The sequence below is a fragment of the Numida meleagris genome, chromosome 3, assembly GCF_002078875.1.
Source record: "Numida meleagris isolate 19003 breed g44 Domestic line chromosome 3, NumMel1.0, whole genome shotgun sequence".
Classification (NCBI taxonomy): domain Eukaryota; kingdom Metazoa; phylum Chordata; class Aves; order Galliformes; family Numididae; genus Numida; species Numida meleagris.
This window is the reverse complement of record NC_034411.1, coordinates 31,593,724-31,619,292: the sequence shown is the minus strand read 5'-3', so window position 1 is coordinate 31,619,292 and position 25,569 is coordinate 31,593,724. Positions and strand designations below refer to the sequence as shown.

Here is a 25,569-nt window from a genome sequence, read left to right as displayed (position 1 = left end):
GCATATGTTAATAGCAAAATTCAATTCAGTGTAAATATTGCAATTCTTTAACAATTTTGTGAGTATTTTTAAAAAAATATGTATGTAAGTACTTCTGTTGTTTTCCCCTCTTCCTCTCCCTCCCAAACCCCCCATTTCTTTTCTTTTCTTTTTTTTTTTGAATGCGGCAAGATCTGAATAGCCCTTTACTGTTTGGAAGATTAAATGGTCTCTCTTCTGACTCCACAATAGACATTCTTTATCAGCTGGGAACAACTCAAGATCCTGGAACAAAAGATAGGTAACGTTATTTGGATTATCCTGTGGAAGTGTGTATAATCTGCTAAGCAGTAGCACAAATGCAGAGCCTTTTAAAATCTGATTATTATAATAAAGCCTGAAAGTATGGAAATCTAAAGAAACCTTTCAGCTTTCCCTTCTAGCTCTTTCCATCCTTTACAGAGAATGCTGTCCCTCTCTTATTTGGTCTTAGGAAAGTGAGAAAACTTTGTGTTCAGCTGAATTTTCTCTCAAATACTTAGGGCTTAGTTACCTTCTATGTTTTCCTTCTCTGTAGTAAGAAAGCTTACATTTGACTGTCAAAGATGATATGTGTTTTTAATTTATTTTGCCCTGTTAGTGATCAAAGTCTTGAAAACAGAGTTTGAGCTCATTCTTGAACTCTGCTTCAAAGAAAGTGATAAATGTCTAAATCAACCTCCTCAAAGAGAGCAAGTTAATTTGGTTTTGAGTGTTTCTTTGACCCTTTGTAATGTACTACATCATCTTGCCTTCCAGGATTCAAGCACTGTTAAAATGGGTCAGTGATTCCGCGAGAGTTGCAGCTATGAAAAAAAGTGGCCGGGTCAGCTACATTTGTCCAAATAGCTCAACAAGAGAGTATGGTCTTTTGATGCCATCTCCTTCCCACTTGCATTGCGTAGCAGCGATTTTGTGGCATAGTTATGAACTCCTTGTTGAATATGATTTACCGGCACTGCTGGACAGAGAGCTCTTCGAGTAAGTAAAGCAAACAAAGTATTGTACTGCATACTTTTCAAACACAGTTATTTTGTTCTGAAATAATACAGCTTGAAGTGGAATAAGTAGTGGAAATTGACATCCCTGATGCTGGTTGAAAGAATGAATACTAAAAAGATATCTAAACAGATGGTTTTGTATCTTTAAACATGTATATAAGCAGATATATTTTAAGAGTTATAACATTTGAGAAGAAAGAGCTGTAATAAAATAGATTTCTTAAAATGAATAACCCAATTGGATTTGCACCAATATAAAAGTGGGATTTGCAGTTGAATTCCTGTCCGTTGGAGAATACATTGTTTTCAGGACGAAATGAAGAAATGCTAATAAAACTATTGTACCTAGTTTCAGTATGCATGTTGCAATATAATCCTGTTCCTCTACCTTCTGCCAACTAAAACTATAATTCATATCAGTCAGCATCTGGAGCAAATTATATAATATATTTTCAAATGAGTAGAGAAGGATTTTTGTTGAACATGGGAAAAATAATTCTTCTAATAAAAATAACATCTCCACTGTATTCATCTTTGATACTTCAACTTTTGAAGTAATTTTGTTGACACTAACTATAACTCTTAAGTTCTCCTTCATGTGATATGTCACTTCTCCTTTGGATGTATTTTCCAGTCATTCCCATGTTCTATTTCACTACTTCTGTTTTTTATCAGTAGATAGTAATTTATTCCTTAGTTATTTTTAATATCTAGTTGGAAAAGAATTTTATTTTCGTACAGACAATAAACTTACCTAGAAAATCTTGATGGAAGGATTATGTTGAATTTATAGTTGGTGAAGAGTTTGTGTGCCATTATATGTGGATTTAAAAAAAAAATAATAACTTGCTTCTCAAAGTTTGGAAACTTTTGCAAAGTCACACTTCAGTGTTTCATCTTGGAGCAGTCTTTAAACAGCCAGCATTGAAACTAACACTTGCTAGACCTACATTCTCGTTTGGACTCTTCAAGTCTCTAACTAAACGTAAAATAATACTTCCATCGAGAAGAGGGAAAAACAATCTTTATCTTCAAAATAGAAATGTGATATGGGATGATACATTCAAATTATTAAAATACTAACACTGAAGTGCCACGAGGTGTGCATTAATGTGTATGTAGAGTTTAAGATTATATAACTTGTATATGATGTCATAGTAACTTGAATGCAGTTCAGAAAACTGCTTTTTAAAATATTTTTCATACATACTTGTTCAGGGTAGGTGAAGTATAATATTTTCACTAATTTACAAATACCACTTTGCAAGTATAAGCTAAATAATTGGAGCAAAATTAGCTTTTGCATTCAGGTGCCTTTGCTCTGGCATTATTTGAATAGAAGTGAGGTTAAAGGTAGGTGTTAACTTGTGTCCTAAGGTTAATTAAGAATAGTGTTGTTCAACCAATGAGATTCTTGCTGCTTTCATTTTCTATGCAATGTCTTTAGTAAGAATTCTAATGAAAGAAACATTAAAAAAAACAAAGGTGAGAGGAGCAGGAAAAAGCAAATGTATTAAAATACTTTCAGTTTTTACAAAGGATTAATTAAGAGTTTTGTGGAAAATGTGTGCTATTCTAGTAGCTGCATCTTGAAGAGTTGAAAGCACAGAGGTGTTGCGGCTGTCTCAAAAATGTGTAAATTAAATGACAACTGTCCAAAGATGGAAATCCTGTCTTTGACAGCAACATCCCAGCAAGAGCCACCTCTTAGCTATTTTAAATACAGTATGATGAAATAAATTCAAATATAGGAATGGGGAATGCCTTTTGGGTAATGAATGTCCTGCTGATACAGCAATCCAAAAGAGGCTGTCAAACTCAGTTTTATAGCAGCTTCTAGAATAGTTAATGTAGAAAGCTGATGTATAAAATGACAAAGAAAAAGGAATATGAGTGGCAAGCTGTCTATGTTTTGATATGATTTTTCTGTCTTCTACAGATCACTGTTTAACTGGTCAATGTCTCTTCCCTGCAACATGGTTTTGAAGAAAGCTGTCGATAGTTTGCTTTGCTCAATGTGCCACATCCACCCAAATTACTTTTCCTTACTCATGGGATGGATGGGTATAACTCCTCCTCCAATGCAGTGTCAACACAGACTGTCCATGACTGATGACAGCAAAAAGCAGGACCTCAGTTCGTCTTTAACAGATGACTCTAAAAACGCACAAGCCCCTCTTGCACTAACAGAGTCTCACCTGGCTACTCTTGCTGCCTCATCTCAGTCTCCTGAAGCTATCAAGCAGTTATTGGACTCAGGTTTGCCTTCACTGCTTGTAAGAAGTCTCGCTAGTTTTTGCTTTAACCATACTTCTAGCTCGGACTGCAATGCACAATCAACAGATGTCACCCAGGATAGACTCAGGAGGCATCATGTCCCACAGCACTTTAATAAAATGCCTATCACGGCAGACCTGGTTGCTCCTGTTCTCAGGTTTTTGACAGAAGTTGGCAACAGCCACATAATGAAGGACTGGTTGGGTGGTTCCGAAGTCAATCCGCTGTGGACAGCACTTTTATTTCTGTTGTGCCATTCTGGTGCTACTTCTGGAGGACACAATGTGACTGCACAGCAGACAAGTGCAAGGTCCAGCTTGCTTTCTTCAACTGTAACAGCAGGGTTGACCACTCAGCAGCGGACAGCAATTGAAAATGCAACAGTTGCTTTCTTCTTACAGTGCATTTCTTGCCATCCTAATAACCAGAGGCTTATGGCACAGGTGAGACAGAAAACAAATGAGATTATCATTTCTTTGTTAATAATGAGTCAAAATTTGCATAGTTCCTAATTTTGAAACTTTTTTTTCTTTAAGGTGTTTCTTTTGTAAGTTGTCGTCAACTGGGAGAGTTTTGTGTTGAAATTGTTAGCTTGTTGGTCAGTTAACTTAAATAAAAAGAATAAGCGCATTTCTCTGCAAATGGCTAATAGCGACTGCTACAGAGTAGAAAAATCTTGCGTTAGGAATTCAAAGTTAGTTTTCTGAATACTTTTTCTTCAGTTTTTTATTTTTCTTAGTACTCTACATGTTTACAATTACTTTTCTGTAGTCAGTGTTCTGTACGTTCTTTAAAAAAACCTTTTTCTGTTGATAGTTTCTTCCGTGGTGCTCATTTCTGTTCTGGTTTGAATGATAGCTGGAAGGTAGATCTTAAACACTGCTTATTATGGCTGTTTAGAGCTATATTTTGGAGACCTAAATATAGAAATACTTTAAATATGATGTCATTTTGTATTCCCAGGTTCTCTGTGAATTGTTCCAGTCTTCTCCTCAGCGTGGGAACCTCCCGACCTCTGGAAACATTTCAGGATTTATTAGGAGGCTTTTTTTGCAGCTGATGCTCGAGGATGAGAAAGTGACTTTGTTTCTTCAGTCCCCATGTCCAGTAAGAGTTTTTACTATCTACACGGGCCCAGATTTAACCTAAAAAAAAAAAAAAATCAGTGTAGTTTCAACTTTAAAAGGTCAGGCAGCAACTTTTCCTTCTGTACATATCTGGAAAGCAATGTTTAGGTGAATTGTAATTCAGCATTTTAAAAGAAAATTTAAGGCAGTACTTTGAGACAAAGCCATCCTGCTGGAAAAAAACAACATTCTGACAGAATTAAAAACTGGAATTTATCTTATGGAAGGCCTTTTAATAGTATTCTTAAACATTAGCAGCAAACATAGATGTAAGTTCTAGTCATTGCATCAGTTCTTTATAATAAATTTTGTTGAGGAACTGTCTCAATTTTGATGGTCCAGAACTGGCAGAGATCCTTCAGTGTTAGCCATAACACCACAAATAAATTCTTGAATGATAAATTCTTGAACTGATCTGTATAGCAGCTTTATGCATTTACACTTCTACCTGCTTTACTAGAACAGAATTACAATCAGTGACTGAACTGCTGTGCTCTCATATGAAGGCTGTAAGGAAAATCAGAAGTATTGAAAGATATTTTCTAATTTGGTTTCTGCTTTTCTTTCTACATTTCGAAAGTAGAGTACTTCATGAGATATATAACAGGGAAACTGGATTAGATACCATTAAATGGAAAAGGGGGAACACATAAGTTTTAGTACAAAGACATTTACATGTTTTGTTTCAGCCTGGCTGAGATCAATTCTTAACATGGCCTTTGGTAACATCAAAATAACATCAGTTTTCTAGTAAGATGGTTTACATAGAGCTGGTTTTGGCAGAGTTTGAGTAAGTGAGAGCAAAACAAGTTCTTAAAAACAAATTGCCAGATAACTCAGTTTCATTCATTAACAATACCAAGAAATAGTCTGGCTGTTCTTAGCGAGTAGAAGATTCCTCCTTTCACATCTGAAGAGGAGACTTAAAAAAGTGTTCTGAATACGCAGAGTATAGTTCTAGTATACCTAGCAGGTTTATCTTTGAAGTACTGGATCCCCGTTTTATCTCTGAAGTTCTTACCAAAACTATAAATCTAAGTCAATTTTCCATTGTCATAAAGTATTAAATGCATTTGTTAGTATTGCAAAACAAGGAGCAATTACTCTCTGTGCAGAAAAGTTTGTAAAGTTATTGCAAGCAAAAAAGAACATAAAAATAGTATCACGTATTTTTATCTCGTGTTCATAAAATACTTGAAATATTTTAACTAGTAATGACTTAGTTATCTATCATAATAGCAAAAAGTAAACATATTAAGTAGAAAAACTTTATTCACAAGTCAGAGCTCTAGAGAAGTAGCATCTTATCGTAATTTGAACCTCTAAAGTTGAAGGGTAAATAAGTTTTTTAAGCACATTGTAAGAGTTAATTTTATTTTGCTGAGATATGTTTATAAGAGCTTGGTGTTTTTACTTAAGTTAAATCTTAAAAGCATCGTAAATGTTTACTTTTTATCTTTCAGCTGTACAAAGGTAGAATTAATGCTACTAGTCATGTAATTCAACATCCAATGTATGGAGCTGGGCACAAATTTCGTACTCTTCATTTGCCTGTCTCAACAACTCTAGCTGAAGTTCTTGATCGTGTATCAGGCAAGTTTACAACAGTTTGTTTTACATTTTTTTAAGATAGTTTATACTTTCGTTTGAAAGCTTTGTGTGTCTTACATGTGTATTTGCAGTGTTCCTAGGTACTTGTCAGATATGACACAGAAGTTTAAATTGTGATCTTTTGGATGTACCTTGCACGTTCCAATTAAAATATACTTCACTGGTTGTATACTATTTTTTCCTTCCATTAAATTCTGGTAATTAAGGTACCATTTCAGTAGGGAAGGTGGGATTTTTGTTGGGTTTTTTTGTTTGTTTTGAAGTACTTAAATATTCTTAAATCTCTCACACGATATTTGCAGTACCATACAAGTCATACTGCAAATATTAGTCTTTCAGTCTTTCAACACCCCGTCTTTCAGCTGATCACTTAACTATATCCCAAATAATGTCACTTTAATATCCTGAAAATTAAAGGGTTATCTCAATGGTGTTGCTGTGAGAAGAGTGTTAGTGAAGGATCCATCCAATTTCTTTGGATACACATTTGTATGCTATACAGACATTTCAGTTTACTTACTAAATGGAGATTTGGAAGCTTAATTTGCTTGGAGAGATTAATTTTCAAATTATAAGCCATGAGAGAGCAATGTTAAGGCATGACTTCGTTTATTTTTGTAAAATGAAGTATTAGTTATACTACTTCAATTTACGTGGAGAAATGAATCTACAGGGGGCTCTGTTGATTAGGCCTCACAGACCATGATACAAGATTCAATACCTGAATGGTAGATGCCTTAACATTAAAATGAATCTCACCTTGATCTTCAGTTCAATTAATAAAAAAAATAGACCTGTATGTTTAAGATTGTGGTTAATGATCTTTTTCAAAATGTAGAAATTGTCCTAAAGGTACTAAGTTCGTGCCAGAGCTCTCTAGGTAAAATCAGCGAGTTGGTTCTCCTCAGGTGAAAAATAAAGCAGAATTTGTTAGGTCATTTTACTTTAAAAAAATCAATATTAAGCATGCGTAATTCAAAGAAAAGAAGCAGAGTGATGGAAGGGGGAACACCAGTAATTCCTCTTTAATCTTAAGACATTGTCAGTAATAGCAAATCAAAGTCAAAAATGATCGTAGCAGTTAGGATTTTGCCATATTGCAGATGTGCACTGTGAAGGGCTTGCATACGTACTTGACTGGGTATGTAGTTCTTATACATATGAGTTAACTTTTCTTGACTGTAGGTTCAAATTTAACTTCTGAAGCAGATCTTTGAGTTCAGAAGAACTGTTATCTTTTAATACCTACTTAAAATCTATACATTTATATAATTAATAAATGCATTTGGACAGTAAATATGTTATCTAATGAGGTGGTAGAAGTACTGTAATGGTGCTTGACAAAAACAGCATGTGCTTTGGAATGTTAATTAAAAACAGTGAAGCCTAGAAGAATGCTTGAAGTTTATTTACCATGGAATAATCTACTATTTTGCATAGAAATCTTTATTGACTTAGTGTTCAGACATGGTCATGTGTGAAATGTGACCCAGATGTCTAGTTCCTTCTGCTGTTTATGGTCAGAAATCCTTTAATGAGAAAAACAGTTGATTCACATGAGGTGAGGATCTGTTCTTGAGCAGTTACATAACCTGTACTGAACAGCTGCCTTGGTGGTGTATTGTGCTCAGCTTGATAGCCACTGCTAATAGGGTCTGGGGAAAGGAATGTGCTGATGTGATGTACAGTAATGCGCATAATGAAACTGATCAAATGCTGACTTCATAGTGCATCATAACGTTGCTTTATGCCACAGAATTGTTTCATTTTAAATTGAAAGAATTCGTTCTGGAAAAGTTTGTGTTCTTTTATGCTTCCCTCCTGTATCTGTGGTGACTTTTCTGATGATATTAAAAGCTTTGTGATTCATTTATATCTTTCCATGAAGTTCATGGTTAGGATAGTGAAGAAGACTAATATACAAGGAATGAACTGTATGTTTAGGGTGAAAGGAGGGGAGAGAAGGGATGGACTGGTAGTGGGAAAAGAAAAAATGGGCTGCTACCACTGCAACAATAGGAAGTTTTGAAGATCCCATTTTGAAGACTGTTCTGTGGATTAATTTCATTTTTCTTTCTTAGCCATTCTTTTAAGGTCATCTATTATATTAAGATCTCAAATTGATTATTTCATACGTTCTGTAAAAACAAACTACAGTAAGAGTGTTCATCTCGTATTTTTTCTCGCTGCCTTAAAAAATTAAAAAAAACAAGTATAGCGTAAGAGCATTGCTGAATTTGCTGCTCACATCCCTTCACCAGAGGAAGAAAGCGTGCAGACTCATGGCAGACAGAATTGTCTAGAATGAGGACCAGTTGTTTTGTATTCCATCCACCTTAGTTTTAATTTGCTGGTCTTGAGCGGTCAGAAAGACTGAACAACAAAGGTGGATATTACCAGAATATTAAAAATACATTTTCTTAAGCATCTTCAGTAGTTTTATTCATGAAGTTTATATTGTCCACCAATAAATGGGCATTCAGTCCATGAGACCAAACTGAAGTTTAGTATATAAATAATACTAATGAGGATATCCACACCAAATCTGAAATAGATATCTATAAATAAATATACGCACAGCTATGTTCATAAATAGATTTAAATATTCATAGGTCCCGAGTAACAGCAATTTCACACTGTGTATCTTCTCCAAAGCAACTGGAGAATGATTTAACAGTTTTGATGCCACTGGTTTACTGTTCGTTACAATGGATTATTTTACACCTTGTAAACAATTTTTAAGCTGCTTGCTGATGTCTTTGATCCACACTAATGATCAATCTGAATTTGTTGTACTGCAGTAATTAAACACTCACTAAAGCAAGTGCTTTAGTTTGGATGTGTTCCTTATGCATCTTCTAATTTCATCAGATCTGAAATCAGTATCTAGATACTTGGGCTTAACTACAACAATGTAAGTCTGTAGATATCCCTTAATTTTTTTTTCCTTAGGGTTTGGTTCAATTGCCTTTTGTTTGTCTTGTCTTTTTCTAATCTCAGGGTTTTTTATTAGTTGCAGTTGTGTTTTAACATAAGTATACTTTACTTATCATGTAACATATTTAGGTTGTAAAAGTTTTAAATTGTTAAAGGGCAGATTTGGGGGGAGAGGAGACTGCCCTTGCAATACCTTAATTCTTAGATATTTATAAGGATATTGTTGCCTGGGATGGAAGTCTAAGCCACAGAAATAGTTCAGTATAGTCATGTTAACAGCCTAGAAACTGGTAACAAAATCACTGTGGTATCTTGAAATGCCTTCCTCTCCTGTTTTGATTTTTTTTACTCCTGTTTAGATACACCCAGTATCACGGCTAAGCTAATTAATGAACAAAAGGAAGATAAAGAAAAGAAGAACTATGAAGAAAAAGAAAAAGTTAAAGCAGAAAATGGGTTCCAGGACAATTACAGTGTTGTTGTTGCTTCTGGTATGTCTTTGTTCCATCTTCTGAAACATTGATCTTTCTGACATTAAAAGGGTGGGGGGAGAGGAATCAAATCTACAATCATTCATATAATTATTAACGATCGTTAGACAAAATTATAATGCCCAGTTAATCTAACTGGCTGCTAAGCAGCAAAGATCAGATCCAGACTGAACTGCTATCTCTACTGAACTATAGACTTGGGCAAATATGTACCTACAGTTGGCTGTCTGTTGTGGGTGCTATGGCTAGCGTGTTTCACAGGATTTTGTAGATGCACACTCAGAGTTTAGATTATATGCTAAAATATTAGAATTTGCCTACTATTATTATAGGTTGAGTATTAATTCCTCTGCATTTTTGCAGTGACTAGTGCATCAAAGTTTAATCACCTACTTCAAAAATATGTTCTGGAAATGAAAGTATTCCTGTACTTTGCGTATTTAAAACCAGTATAAAACCACATTATTCCACTTGGAAATCACAAATATAGGGTATTACTCCATTGGTACGGGGGCTATAGATTAAGGTAATCTGCAGTGGTACAACATTACAGTTCAGGCGATGGCTGTAGAGATCATTAGTCTTTCAGTTTGAAGTTCTAGTGTGTGAGAGGTTATTGAACTTCAAACTACCCTTTTCTTATCTAGGTTTCTGCCCTCATTGATCATTCTCAATTTCATTTACACTTCATGAAGGATGAAGAGAGGCTGATTTCCTTTGACTTCTGACACCAATATTTCTTAAGCTTTTTATTTCAAGATTTTAGATATAGATATAATTCTAAATTCAACTGTTGAATAGGGCAGCATTTTCATGGATCTTGGTATATATTTAAAACAATACAGCTGATTGTTAATTACAACAGCTTTTTTTGGAGAGATTCTTGCAATAGGTGCCACTTAGGCAGGATAAGATCTAAAACATTAAGACATTTAAGTGAAGGGTTAAAACATGTACGAAGAAACTAGGAAGAAAACAACATACTAGCACTGAAAATAGAGCATGGCGTAGTTAGCCATGTCTCATCCCACTTGCATCTCTGGTCATACTGCTTCATATAACCAATTCCCTGTTTAAAAAGAAAGATTTAAGTTCTTCCTTCTTGCTTGCATTTCTTCCACTTAGATAAAACAACTTAAATGTACGTTTAATTTGCATTTATTTTTACCTGCCTTTTCAGGGAGTCTTTTGTTTTGTTATTTTCTTTTTTTTGTACATTTCTTGTTTTCTCATACTCATGCAGTCACTGTTTTACTTGTTCCCTATTGGTAAAATTGTTAGAGAGTGGAGATGTTATTTGGAACCTGGTCTTCTTGAGAGAGGCTGTGTTAGTAGACTGAAATTAACTGAGTATTGTAGCTTGTCCTACTAAGAAGGTGAATTCATAGCACATTATAACATGTCAGGATAGTGTTAGATGTACAGCTCCTCTTGGCTGATTGTAACGCGGTAGTTACACATGTATTCCTATCTAGATCTGTTGACTTTTTCACTTGTGCCCTTCTATACAGTTGATAGAACATGTTAGTAGTCTAGTTTCAGTATGCTTTAAGTCATCACTGGCTGTCTCAAAATGTGGCAGTTTTGATACATAAACTCAGTAAGCTTTCATGTACCTATTCTGCCCTTTAGTTTTCATGTAGTTCTTAATTATAAGGTTTTGACCAAGGCAGCTTTAAAAGCATGTTTAAAGATGCCTTTCATCGCTTGTTCTAATGTCAGTACTGTAGCTGAAGTCACCTGGTAGGCCAGATGTTTGTCTGTAGACTGTATGCTGAAATATCTATCGATGTAGAAATTTTTGCCTTGCTTGTTTTTGGTTTGAGAAAACAACCTCAGAAGGTTTTACTATGGGTCCCTGTCTTGGTTTCAAGTGCAACAGGGAAAGGGGGCCTCTTTCTTCACCTTTCAGGAAGAAGGAAAGAAAAACCATATCAGTACGTCATTATATGGAATACTGATAAAGCCAGGACAGTCCCATTGATAGATGTGCTCTTAAACACAGTTAAAGAGCCAAATCAAAGTAGTAGTTTACAGTTACAGCTTGTTTTATACTTAGGAGAATGCACAACTGTAAAAATACTGGGATTAGATTCAAATGTATTTTATATGCGAATGCTGTTCTTTGTTAGCTGTATGTTTCAATACGACTTTTTTGCAACAGTTGAAGGGATCGAGTACATTGCAGCTTGGCTATCTGAAGTTATTAAACACTATAATAACTTTGATTTGTTATTATCTCTGTACTAGGTTTGAAATCTCAGTCAAAAAGAGCTGTTTCATCTACCCCTCCACGTCCACCATCAAGACGAGGAAGAGTGATGGCAGATAAAGTAGGTACATCTTCCTCAGGACCAGAATCTTCCAGCAAGACTATTAGCGTTCCAGTTTTTCATCTGTACCATAAACTTCTACCAGGTGACTTTAATAACTGTTTTTAGACTTTAAAAAATGATCTTTTTCAGTAGCTGATATGTCATTAGAAAGAGGATACAATGATGACATCTTTGTTTATTCACTCTCTTAAAGTATAGGGCACTTCTGGGCTGATTGATAACAGCTTTCAGCTGGAAGTGAAGCATCGTAATACCATTGTAAGTTGACCAAAAAAGAAAAAGGAAGCAGCTAATGGAATTAAGAAATATCAGATCTCTAATCAAAGATCTTTTTGCCCTCAATGCTTTCTTCAGTATATAGCTGTTAAAAGTTGACTGTCTTCTAATGGTGCTGTAGACCGTTTTGTGTTTGTGTAACGGTCTCATTGATCACACTTCTGCAACCAACAGTTGTCACACACCCACACAAATGCAGAATCAGTGATGAAAAATGGCAGAAGACTCACTTCACTTACACGTGGCAAGGCATAATTAGCATTCATTTCCTAAGACACCACCCTCCATTGAAGAGACATTGTCACTGAAGACCTCACTGGGACTTGTGTGAATTGGCCAAGAAATGTCAAAATGAAATTAGTATGCTAAGTATATTAAATGATCAAGTTCTAAAACATTTCCCTTTACATCAGAGTCTAATTATTACCAGGAAAAATTATTCTGCCTTAAGAATAACTTGTAATTTCAGGGAATAGCATATTTTTCTTAAGCAGAGTGGCCAAAGTCCTGATATGAGTGATCAACTTGAGCTGTAGTTCACGTGCATTTCATTTCTGCACTGCTGTTGAGAAAATTGCTCCCTGCACTGCCATGCACTTTTTCTTGAGTTGTTGTGTCTTGATATTGTTGTTTTGAGGTAGGCCTGGGATAGTGCTGAAAAGGAACTGCAGGATTGTTTGTTCTCCAGTTTCTTCCACTTCAGCCTTTTTACCTTATCATCGCGTTCTTTTATGCCACCACAATTTAGTGGATTGCATTTAATAGTAGGGGGCAGGCAATACCCGACTAAAATGCAAGTCAAATTACAATCTTGGCCATTTGTTAAATATGCTAAGTGCTTTGGACTTTTGACACAGAGCTGCTGCAGGGAATGTTGCCATGGTTCTTTGATACTGTGTTCCAAACTGTTCGGACCCCTTTTCCCCAACAGAATATATGCTGGAAGTAAGGTCTTAGTTTAGAGCCACTTAATATTTAGTAGACTTGTGGCGCAGGTAAAGAACAGAGCCTGGACATGTATGTTACAATAACTCAATCATAATTTTCCACTCTGACTCAATGCCATCGTTGTTTAGGCCAACCATTACCAGCTGAAATGACACTTGCCCAGCTTCTGACTCTTCTCTATGACCGTAAACTCCCTCAAGGATACCGATCAATAGATTTGACAGTTAAGCTTGGATCCAAAGTCATCTCAGATCCAAGCTTATCGAAAACAGACTCATTTAAACGTCTTCATACAGAAAAAGGTGAGGTTTTTTCCTTTTTAAGATGATTTTATTTTGAAAAAAGGGGGAGGGGATTTTATTTTCTTTGTAAGAAACAGCATTTTTCTGTGTTATCTTGCAAATGTGTTCCTGACCTATTCACTGAAAGGCAAGTGCTAACCTTTGTGTTAGATAATGAATTTACTACCTGTCTTCAGATTGTATGTGTAAAGTGCACCGGTATGTTTGTTATAACAAAGAAAGAAAAGTGAAACTATATTGTTGTGTATGATACCGTGTATTTTATTTCTTGACATGTATGCCAGTTCTCAGTAGTGTGTGTTTGGGGTAATAGCCAGGGCAGATTAAGTAATGCAGGAGCACTTACAGACACCTGTGAAAAATGTTATTGCAGAAGCCTATACATGCTTTATGGAAAATAGGAATTAGTGTCAAGTCCATCTAAGCGTGTCTCGTAACTCCAGCTTTTAAGAACATTCTTTTTAAAATCATCTAATATAGTCAGTTTCTTGTTAAGGATTTTTCTAATTGCTTGCTGTCTTCTACTTAAAGTGAAGGGGTGGGAAAGGGATGGAAGAACTGCATCCCAGGAATCCAGTTTGAAATATTTTGTTATTGTTCATTTAAGGAAGGAGTTAGAAGAATGGGACCTTGAAATTTAGCCAAGGTGATCTGGTCACCAACCTGCTGGCACAGCATGGAATTACAAAGTTAATCATGCAGCTATTTTAGGACAGAGGCTTTTGTAAAAACTCAGCGGATAGATCAATCTCTTTCTAAAAAAGACAAGAACCTAAAGAAGAGTCCAAATAAATATATATATACAAATCTATTTTCTTGCTACTAGTCTGAACCAGTATTTCCTGACTAGGTGTCAGGGATGGCTATACAGATCTCTTTACTGTTGAAAGGACTTCATCTTTCAAATAATATTTTTGTTTTGTTTTGGTGTTTATTTAAATTCTAAACCTGTAATTAATATTCTTCTATTTGAATGAAATTAGAGTAGGTTCTGTTTATTAGTAGTTGCATGCAAACACATGAAGATGCTCTCTGAATTTTTGCTAGGTTACTGGGGTTTGGTTTTTGTTGGTTTTTTAGACTTGAGACTAATACTTCTGCAATTTTTACGTTGTCATCACAAATCCATTTGTTTATGTTAGTATACAGCAAAGTATTAATTACATTCAGATGTTTCATAATGACAACATAGCAGTTATGAAAGTTAGTGCTTATGCTTTTTAATAACTATTTTTATTGTAATTCATAGAAGTAATTCCTAAATTTGTGTTAGTATTTTTTATGCTATTTTCAGTGAAAATGTGTATTCTAATAATTAACATATTAACCTGTACAAATATCCATAGTTATGGCATGAGTTTGCTGTAATTGCCAAAATAGTATTTTTATTTTCTTTTGATATTCTTGTACTCATTCATTTCAGATTCGTGATTCAGGTTTTACTGTGAAAAGCAATTCTGCTTTTGGTGTGCTTTTTTTTTATGAGAAGGAGAAAAAATGCACTGTATCGATGATGATCTATTAACTTGTTTTACCCCTATGTTTTTGTAGAACATACAGATCTACTGGGTTCTTGTCCTGAAGATGAAGCAATCAGTCCTGGTGATGAGTGCATGGATGCAGTGCTAGATGAATCACTTCTTGAAACATGTCCCATTCAGTCTCCACTGCAAGTTTTTGCAGGGATGGGTGGATTGGCCCTAATTGCGGAGAGACTCCCTATGCTTTATCCTGATGTAATTCAACAAGTGAGTGAAAAAGTCAGTCTGGAAAAGAATGCTAACAATTTTTTGTTTAAGAACAGTATTTTCCCCATATTTCTGTATGGTTCAATTTGACATCTCAGCCAGGGGAGGAAGCTACTTTAAGTTAGATAAGTGCATGACTCCACAGCAGTCCAGCCGTACGTGCTGTTTCCCTATACATCTTACAGTTTTGCTTGAGTAGCCATGTTCTTGTAAAACAAAAGCAGGAATTCAGTGTTGCTACTTGCTCTACGTCTGTTAATTACTATGATGTTTTGGAGGATACAGTAGCAAAGAGTTGCTGTTGTGCTATGAAGCCGTACTTGCATATCATTTGATTTCTCATGTAACTGTACTCTCTCAGTGGTGATTTTTTGTGGTCAAGTGGAATGCAATTTTCAGTGTGAATTATATAATTTTATGTATTGTAACTATAAATAACCTCATCTGAATTAATTTTATTATAATAGCATATAAGCTTCATAGTAAACACGTTATTTATTTGTATATTTATGATTAGAGTTATGTATAGAATTTCTGTGGATAGGCTTTTCAAAAATATCAGCAGTTGCATCAGTTTGGAATTGCTCCTTTGGCTGCTCTTCTACACAAGCTCTTATTATGAAAAAAGTTAAAAATAGCCCCAAAATTATTTGGTTGGCCATGTTTCTCAATGTTTTTTAACTGATACACCTCATAAGAAAGATTGTGAATATCTGTTCCCTTTGAAATAGAGTTGATCATGACTGAAGGGTGCTGCTGAGTACCTTGACTGCGAAACTGTGGCAGGAGTGGGTAGCCTGTTATGAGACCAGGGTAATTAGTGTGAGTCATTTGTAAATAGCACTGCAATTCAGGAAGAACGCATTCAGTACTGGCGGCATGCCATATGAAGGGATAGCTTTTCTGAAGATGTTCTAGAAATATCACATTAAGCCTGTACAATAACTAGAAGTTAAGGAAATGTGTTTGCATAAGTGATTACTGTATTCTGAAATACTGTGAAATAGCACGTAGTCTGCATTGATAAAGACTGATGTGTGGAATTCTGCAACAGATAAAAGTCAACTTATGGCCATAAGAAATTTGATCCCTCTTTTCCCTTCCTTGAAGTCTTCTGGAAGTCCTGGGAAGTTATTTTCTTTAAACTTTTTTTTTGAGCTATGTTTAAATTCAAATACAGAATAAGAATTATGTGATCTGTAAAAGCAAAACAGGTACAGTAATGCTTAAATAAAAGAGTCGGGATTAAGACTAATGAATTCTCCAGACTCTTTATTCTTTAATTTTACTGATATCTTGCTTTAAATTACTGATACTTATCATTCTGCAAATGCTATATTTTAACATTTACCTAATTAGTTTCTTAATGCGTAGATGATCGGAGGCAAGACAGCCAGTTGTAGTTTTGACTTCTAATTAGGAATTCACTATTTTGAAGAAATTCCACAATGGCTTTTTAGATTAATCTTTTCCAGCTTAGATCAATGTGCTGTTAAGTAACAAAGTTTTAAATATACTTACATCAGTTGATTTGAATATTATAAAAGCCTGAAGCTTCTGTGATGTTAAATTTAGAAAGAGATGTGATTGTCTGTAGTTGGTTCACATGGCCCTGTTTTTTTTGTAGTCCCTGGTTCATGCATCTGTAAATAGCAGTGTATTTAATGTGAATTTTAGAGGTGTTTTATATTGAGAATTCGTGTCCATTAGATCCTAATACAATTTTTTGCATGAGTGATTGACTGTAGGGCTACCAACTCTTTTTATTCTTGTTGTTTAAGGTGAGCACTCCAGTTGTTACATCGACCACACAGGAAAAGCAGAAGGACAGTGATCAGTTTGAATGGGTTACCATTGAACAATCAGGGGAATTGGTGTATGAAGCACCAGAAACAATTGCTGCAGAACCTCCACCGATCAAGTCAACGGTTCAGACTATGTCTCCCATACCCGCGCATTCTTTGGCTGCCTTTGGTTTATTCCTTCGTCTCCCGGGCTATGCTGAGGTGCTGCTAAAAGAACGGAAACATGCTCAGTGTCTGTTGAGATTGGTGTTGGGAGTTACAGATGATGGTGAAGGAAGTATGTGCTGCAATTATTATGTTTCTTTGTAGACCACGGCTAGATAATTTTACGTAAAATTATTTATACTGTAATACTTGTAGCAGGAAGTTAGAATTGGTTTGTACAATTTGTAAAGAATTGTGTTGCTGGCACCTGTCATAGTGTCTCATCCCTAAATACAAAATTCTTCCTGGTCAAGTTTTGTGACAATCATCAGTATTCATATGCTTACATCTAGACGCTAGAGTAATTGTAAAAGAACGACTGATGAAACTTAGAAATGACATGGTCAAGGTTCCAGTGCACTTGGACAGAACTGTCTTGGGTAGTAGGATGTGCTCTACTAATTGAGCAAACGTGTATCCCTTCAACCAAATGCAAAGTAGCATAGATAGAGCATAGTTAAAGCAGATGTAAAATAAACTGTTGGAGACTGCATTAGAAAAGGAGGGGATGATCTGAAGATTATAGCAACCAATTAGCTAAGAATGAACTCTACTGTAATAGCGTGAGTTCATAGGAATAAAGGGAGTAATCTTGGATAAATGAACAGATGAGCAGACACATTCTTTGTAGTCAGTGCCTTTCCAACCTAGAATAATGCATATAGTTCCAGTATTAGTTTATTTCTCAGTGTTTTGAAAAACAAAACAAAAGATGTTATAATGCTTTCAGACTTCTTTCATTATGCCTTTGCAAACAGTGCATTTTTTCCATATGTCAACCAACTGCAGTTAGTCTCTGTTCAGAGGTAAAAGTCTTGCTTACTGTCCTTTCTGTTTTATATTTTAATTCTTGTATATTTAGGTACAGGACAGTAGTCAGGTATACACTGCATAACAAACTGTTATGCAGTTTGCTGGCTGTTTACTCCAACCTGATTTGAATAGTAATTAGGTAAAAGACTGTGTGCACTCACTGTGATTTTGATGTTCTTGGGTTGATTTCTGTCCTTTGCTTTTGCAATTATTTACACGTTTTGTGTATAGAAGGAGACTAACACAAAACTTCCCATTTTTGATTGCTTTTCTTTCTTCTTGTGTGCATCTACTACTGCTATTGGAATACAGTTCCAGAAAATCATTTTACTGATAGATAGGAGCTATCTTTCATTTTCAGCCTGAAATTATTCATATCCAGTTTTGTGCCCAGTTATAATTGTGCCTACATTACTCTTTGTGAATAACTCTTCTCTTCTTTCTCGTGCACTTGATGACAGGAATTGTATTCCCCCTTTGCATATGGTTTTGCTGGACTAAATAGTCAGTTTCTCCATTCTCCTCTGAGCCAAAAGGGTGAATTCAGCTCTTTATCAAATTATGGTATCAGTTGTTCACAGTAGTTTACATTAGTTCTCTGTATGAAGTATTAACGTTTTCCATTTCTTTTGTAAATACATCTCTTCATACACCTATAATCTTTCTCACATAATATGAAGATCTGCACTGAAAAATCTTTGGCTTATAGTTTAAATGTGGATTCATTTGTCTGTGCAGGTAAATCCTGGGCACATGTTTAGATCCTTTTTTTAGTTTTATCTTTTTCTCTATTGTCATTTGGGTACACCTGCAGTTGTGGAAGATTGTGAGATAGGCTTTTTTTTTTTTGTCCCAGAGCTATAACATTTTATTTAGGAAGGTCCAAGTCAAATGATGTTTTGCATCCTTTGTTTTCCGTTACAAAGAGTAGCAAATAGACACAAACCGGTATGTGTGTGTATAGATATTTATACATTCAAATATGTAGCCATATTTGTAATGTATTTCAGTTAATACCTCTGGATGATGATATAGCTGATAAACTCTTAAGACTGAGGGAGAAAATAATATAAACATCTTTAAAATGAGAAGGAAACTTCTGAACAGAGTTGGCTATTTAGAAATATTTTCAGTGTTTAAATATCTCTATTTATATATACACTGGAGACATAATTTAAAATGCATTGTTAAACACAGAAAAAAATGAGGCAGTTTCCAAATCTGTGTGTGTTGCATTAGTAGGTCACTCCATTATTTGTGGTGTGGCTTTTAAAAGAAGTAATTTTTGTCCATAATACATAAAGGTTAAAATTTTTAGACAGATCTACAAAATTTAAGTATGCAGCACTTGTAATTAAAATTATGCTAGTATTTTACCATATATTCAACTTGAGGCACATCACAACTTGGATTTTGTAGTGGTTTAATTCATAATTTGGTCACAAGTATAAAAAAAAAAACACATCATGATAAATTACAGCTGCTTGTCAGCTGAGCTACTGTTTATTGACCATCTGTGTTCTTTAACTCATTCTATTTGCAAGGTTTAGGAAAAAAAAATTAGTCTGAACCACCTTCATTCTCTTTTATTTAGAAATATAACCTGCAGTGCAGGTAAATACAAAGAACACACATTATTATTAAGGAATTAATTTTTTTCTCTCTGAAAGTGGTGAATCAAATATTTTAACTTTTGATTTCAATCAAGTCCATAAAGGAAACAAAGAAATATTCTTCTGAAAAAATTTTGATAAGGGAAATTTAATATTAGATAGCTTACCATAGCTGAATGCGAAAGTATTTAGTGTATTTCTGTATTGTTGTGTTCTGTAAATCATTGCAAAGATTAACAGGCAATTTTGAACTAATGAAAGAAAATGTGATTCTTTTCTTTTTTTGAATCTAGGTCATATCTTACAGTCTCCTTCAGCAAATGTGCTTCCGACCCTGCCCTTCCATGTGTTGCGCACTTTGTTCAGCACTACGCCATTGACTACCGATGATGGAGTGCTGCTTAGGCGAATGGCATTGGAAATTGGGGCTATACATCTTATCCTTGCTTGTCTGTCTGCTCTAAGCCACCATGCTCCAAGAGTTCCCAATGCTAGTCCCAACCAGGCGGAGGTAAGCTTAATAGCAGAATAATTGCAAAGTAACAGTTTTTGCTACAAAAAAAAAGAAAATAATCTCACTAGTTCCATTAAAATTTAATTTCTACACAGTTGGCATTTGAATGAAGAACAAAAATAATTAGAAAATGCTTGATTGAGTAATTGTACTTGCTTGTTGCATATAAACATTGTAATCATGAAATTTAACCAACAAAGAAGGCTTATCATGAAGCATTAAGGTGTAATCAGTTTCTTTCACGGGATCATTTTTTTTTCAGTGCATGAGAAGCATAATAATGGAGGATTTTTCATTCTTTCTTAATTATCATTAGATAGCATGACCTCATTACCTTATTTAGCATTCATCATCTAAACTCTACTGACTGCAAATTATTTCCTCTTAAATGCTTATAAATGTAAATGAGTTGGGAAAATTAATGAATAAATGGAGCAATCTTTTAAATCTCATTTATCTATACTTGTCAAGATCCCAAGTGGATCTCCAAAATAAAACTTTTTCAAGGTGCTTATTGTGTTAAACTACCCTGTATTCAGAAGGCGTATCAGCTGATTTTATTAGGAATATGAGGTGCCATTTCTGCATAAGACTGCCTCAAAAAGTGTTTAAAATTTGTTAATGGCTTTCCCTCCCTTACAGTATTGTGGCAGAGAACTGCATGGTAAAAGTTCTGGTGGCTAAATATGGCTAAACAACTGCTAAATATAGAGCTGTTCATATTTTAGCAGCTTTTGGTACCGATGAGGGGTTTGAGTAAATGAGAGATAAAACTACAGAAATATGATTCGCGTCATTGGCTAGTCAGTTATGAAGGGGATCTGAATATTCTGCACCTAATTGAGTATCAGACTGATGACGCATTAATGCCTTAGCATTATTGTACTTTTGAAGGGAAAGTGCAACCATTACTTTTTATCTCAGTTTGAGTTCTTCCATGACCCCTGAAACAGGTTGCTTTACACAATTCATAGCTATCAAGTGATAGATGGTAACTTGAAATGAGAGATCCACCACCAGACCTGCACCAGAGCTTATATCTCTGAGGCACAGCTTTCACCCTCAGTATTTCAAGTAATTTTTCATGAAATCCTCCTGAGTGTTAAAGGCACGGTATGTTCATGTGTGGCAGTGTCTTCATGAAAATAATCGCATAGCTATTTCATCACCTCACCTCCAGCACTGGGTGCAGGTTGGGTGCCACAATGTAAAAAGGACATAAATCTATTAGAAAGTATCCAGAGGAGGGCTACGAAGATTCTGAAGGGCTTGGACAGCGAGGTGTATGAGGAGTGGCTTAGGCCCTTTGGTGTGCTCAGCCCAGAGCAGAGGAGCTGAGGGGAGGTCTCATGGCAGCTGCAGCTCCTCGCAGGGAGGGGAGGGGCAGCGCTGAGGGAACGGCATGGGGCTGTGTCAGGGGAGGGTCAGGTGAAATTTTTTCCACATCCACTTCATCAAAGATCTGATAAATTTTCAAAACTACCTTAAGTATTTGAACTCTTTCATAAGGGCTAGGAAATTTAGTACTGGAATTATGTTAGTAAAATGCAGTAATGCAGACCATTGGAATAAGCTGTACATGCTACTCTGGAAAAATATAAGGTGTCTCAGAACATTGAAGAACAAAGCATTTCTTCCTTGTTATCTGCAGAGGAAATATGAGTATATGTTTCAGTGATACAGAAATCACGTATCAGAGCTATACATGTAACTTGTACCACTTCCCATTTTGGTACATTTATTCAAAAACAGCATATTCTTGAGCATCTTAACATTTCACTTTACTTTTGATGACATTCCTGCCTTCCATCCCTTCTAATTGTTATTCAACTTGAGTAGGAGTTAAATAGTAATAATTTCAGAGATTTATTGTTCAGCATGATATCGATTAAATAACATTTCAATGTCTTTCATCATGTAAACAGTATTTTAAATGAAAACAAAAATGGACTTGCAGTTTTAGTTAAACCAAAGAATCACTTGCAACAATTTAGTGCTGATCTGTACTGCAATTTTGTGGCAGGGGTATTCCTATTTACAGCTTTTGAGTTCACCTGGATCTTAATATCTTTATTATATTAATAAATTGAAATTACATTATTTTGCAGAATAAAGGCTTTTTAGATAATTGGTTGGTAAGATAAAAAAGATGAAATTATTATGACTTTTTTTTTCTGTAACTTAGCCACAGGTGTCAAGTACACACAACAGTGCATCAACAGAAGAACAGCAGTTGTACTGGGCTAAGGGTACAGGCTTTGGAACAGGCTCCACAGCTTCAGGATGGGATGTTGAGCAAGCTTTGACTAAGCAAAGGCTAGAAGAAGAGCATGTGACCTGCCTTCTACAGGTGTGTAATGATGAAATTTTGACTAATTACAAGTGACTGAAACATTAGGTCCTAGGAAACAAAAATAGTTTATATTTTTTTAGTCTGATAGTACAGTAATTGTGATATTTTGTGCAAAAAGAAAACCAAAACAAAACAGTTTACAACTGTGTGTACAACTGTATACATGAAAAATTAAATACATTTTGAGTGAGGCTGTTTTCAAGCTTCACTAGGCTGCTGCATAAAAAGGACCCAAGGGGGTAAGCCTAGGTGACAGTTCTGAATAGACTGTGAACCAAGATGTTTTCTAGTGTATTTCCCTGGAGCAGTCATACATCTCTGTGGCATTCAGTCAAAAGTAAAGACTGTCCATTAAGGAAGAAGGATAAGGAAGTAGACATTTTTTATGCAAAAGTCATGTTACCTATCCATTTTTCACTTGTTTTTTCTCTGCTTTAGGAAAATGTCCAAAGTTGTTAGTAAAGTGTCTGTGAATGTGTTGTATGCCAGCTAAACAAAATCTCACTTAGACATACTGTAAAATCTTGATTACGTCACTTAAATAGCAATATTAAATCACCAGTGAGCATCTAGATCTCAATAATACTGATGCCTTTCAAATACCTTATATTAAGGACAAGAAAGTCCCATTCACTTAGGCCTTTTGAGTCCAATTGTGAAATGCATCCAACCCCTGTTATCTTAGAGCAGTGTAAAATGAGAAACATTCTAGTCATCAAAAATTTCATTCACAGAACTATCAGCTCAAATGTGTTAACTAACATTACGGCTGGGTCAGATCACAAACGAGGTCAAATTCTGAAAATGTCCATGCCCTCGCTGATGAAGTTACCAATTTGATGTAATCAGTTATTTCTGTCACTGTAGATTATAAGGCACAAGTATCACATCCTCTTACAAAAGCAAAACAAATAAAATCTGAAACAATTCTCCTAAGCACAAAAGAGTTCAAAGCACCTGAATTACTCTTGGCGAGGCTTCCAGGCAGTATTCTGTGTTATGCCATGCAGAGGTTTAGCTTAACTGTCAAAAGTCATGAGGAAAGGAGGCGTTTGCTTTGAGCAGTCAGCAATTGGAGGAAGAAGTAAAAAACCCTTCAGCATTTTGCTAAAGATGTCAGTCAGTTTTATGATCAGTTCTCTGGAAAGGTTGTTCAGGAAAATTTGGAGTGCTGATAAAAATAAGATGCTGCAGCAGAAGACAGTGGGTAATGGGGTTAGAGCAAAGAAGGAGAACGAAAGAAAGTCTTCAGCATCCATTAAGGGCCTTTGAACTCAGCAGGAGCTGCAGTTGGAATATCCTGAGGTGGCTTCCCACCTTTGCTGAGGGGGAGGCTGCACCTTGTTTACTGAAGCACGAACATATACATGAGCAGTCGATCAGAGTAACTGACATGTTCACCACGAGTTGTCTCGTCTGCTACTGGAAGATCCATCCAAAAGTAGATTACAAATGGATTTTAAAACATTTGCATTTTAAAAAAATAATTTTTAGGTATTGGCTGTTCTAAAGGGAATGGGATTGATCAGCAGCACATCTCAGCGGTGAGCTTGCAATCTCCTGTTTTGAGTAACTAGCAGTTTTATCTATGTTCACGTTAGTTGCTCTCTTGAAGTCATTCAGAATTAAAATAGTTTTTTAATTTTATCATTTGCCAAAATTGTGATCATAATCTAGGAACTGAATGAAATTCCTTCTGAGACATCTTTGGCACTGCTGAAATAAACACAAGTAATGAATTAACAAAGTATCTTGCAAAGTATTGTGGTGTATTTCTTAAGGAGGACAACAAAAGTTCTTTTGCCTAAAATAAATCAGTTTTGATGAAATACTTTTCTGTATTTCAGGTTCTTGCCAGTTACATAAATCCTGCAGGGAGTACTTCAAATGGAGAGACCCAGACTAGCCATGAGGGCAGAGGACAGAACAGCACCGCTTTGCCATCCGTTCTCTTGGAGCTACTCAGTCAGTCTTGCCTCATTCCAGCAATGTCATCGTACCTCCGCAACGATTCAGGTAATGTGCCATTCTTTCCTTCTATATCCAACATACGTACTTCTGTCAAATAAGCATCGTAAGAAAACAGTGCCATTTCTATCAACAACAGCTTGTTCTAGCTAGTTTCAGTATGTTTGCTGTTCTAGAACTGTACTAATGAAACATTCACTTCAGCCTTAGAAAACTAAATAACAGTGTTCATTGAAATACTCTTTTCTTTTTAGTGCCTAAACTTCGTTGGTTTAGTGTCTTTAAATTTCAGTTTTTAAACGGTTGAAATTAACATGAGTATCATATTTCCATCTGAAAAATTCTGATTCTTCTTATTATATAAAAGATCCATGGAGAGGGAGTACGTTATACAAGACCAGCAATCTTTCAGTGAAGAAAATTGTTAATTTTGTAAGAAAATTGAACAAGTATATGCCTGAAGTAGATATATGTTGCAACTACTAAGTTCTAGAGCTATTCTGTGTTTGCTTTGAGCAGACCTTTTACTCTTGCATTTAGGAAATGCAGAAGTTAGCTCCTTAAGAAAACTGCAACATTTTTTCAAAAATGGAACAATGAAATCATCAGAATTTTTTTTTCAGAAAAAACAAATGAGTTATATGTGGTTGCAAATCTACTCAAAGATGTTTCGATAGTTTTAATTCAGTATGTTAAACCTTACTACAGAAGATACTTCAGTTATCCAAGGAAGTTTCAAGCAGGAAATTAAGCAAATGCCTATGTGGAAATAATGGTAAAACCTTCAGATAGGGTTTGTGACCTGTGTTCAGCCTCACTAGATGGCAGGTGTTAGTATAATACGAAGTTATCGATAGACGTGGTTTTTTCAGATAAATTTTGCTGTTAAGCTTTTGAACGTAGACTTTGCGTTAGGCTGGATTTCTGTTCAGATGCTTTGTAAAGATGGATTTAATCTGTAAATAGCAGAAGATATTGTTCCAAATCTGAATAATTTGGTTTGGGACCTAATTTTGCCTCCCTTGTTGAAGTAACTGATAAATACGTTATCACGTTACTGTAGCTCTTTTGGATGCCAGCTGTATTATATAGTGATGTGAATTTCTTGAAACGGTGTCTTAGCTGCTTGATGAATTACATGACATATTTTGTTTCCAGAGTTTAAAGAGAAATCATCTGTGTCGTAAGTGTCTACAAAATTACACAGAACTAAAACAAGAACGTGGC

At 35.4% G+C, this 25,569-nt stretch overlaps 1 protein-coding gene across 3 annotated transcripts in view; it reads left to right on the top strand.

The window, feature by feature from the left end:
* BIRC6 (baculoviral IAP repeat containing 6) overlaps positions 1-25,569 on the top strand; it is a 175,647-nt gene that overhangs the window by 93,031 nt on the left and 57,047 nt on the right. For 2 of the 3 annotated variants that reach the window (XM_021392466.1, XM_021392467.1), the window contains exons 53-65: positions 172-280; positions 778-999; positions 2,959-3,739; positions 4,260-4,403; positions 5,887-6,016; positions 9,331-9,462; positions 11,713-11,880; positions 13,151-13,324; positions 14,876-15,072; positions 16,854-17,154; positions 19,801-20,018; positions 22,207-22,371; positions 24,222-24,390. In XM_021392466.1, coding sequence (XP_021248141.1) covers positions 172-280; positions 778-999; positions 2,959-3,739; positions 4,260-4,403; positions 5,887-6,016; positions 9,331-9,462; positions 11,713-11,880; positions 13,151-13,324; positions 14,876-15,072; positions 16,854-17,154; positions 19,801-20,018; positions 22,207-22,371; positions 24,222-24,390 — 2,910 coding nt within the window. The remainder of the gene's footprint in view (positions 1-171; positions 281-777; positions 1,000-2,958; positions 3,740-4,259; positions 4,404-5,886; positions 6,017-9,330; positions 9,463-11,712; positions 11,881-13,150; positions 13,325-14,875; positions 15,073-16,853; positions 17,155-19,800; positions 20,019-22,206; positions 22,372-24,221; positions 24,391-25,569) is intronic. The other variant, XM_021392468.1, reaches the window with a different exon arrangement.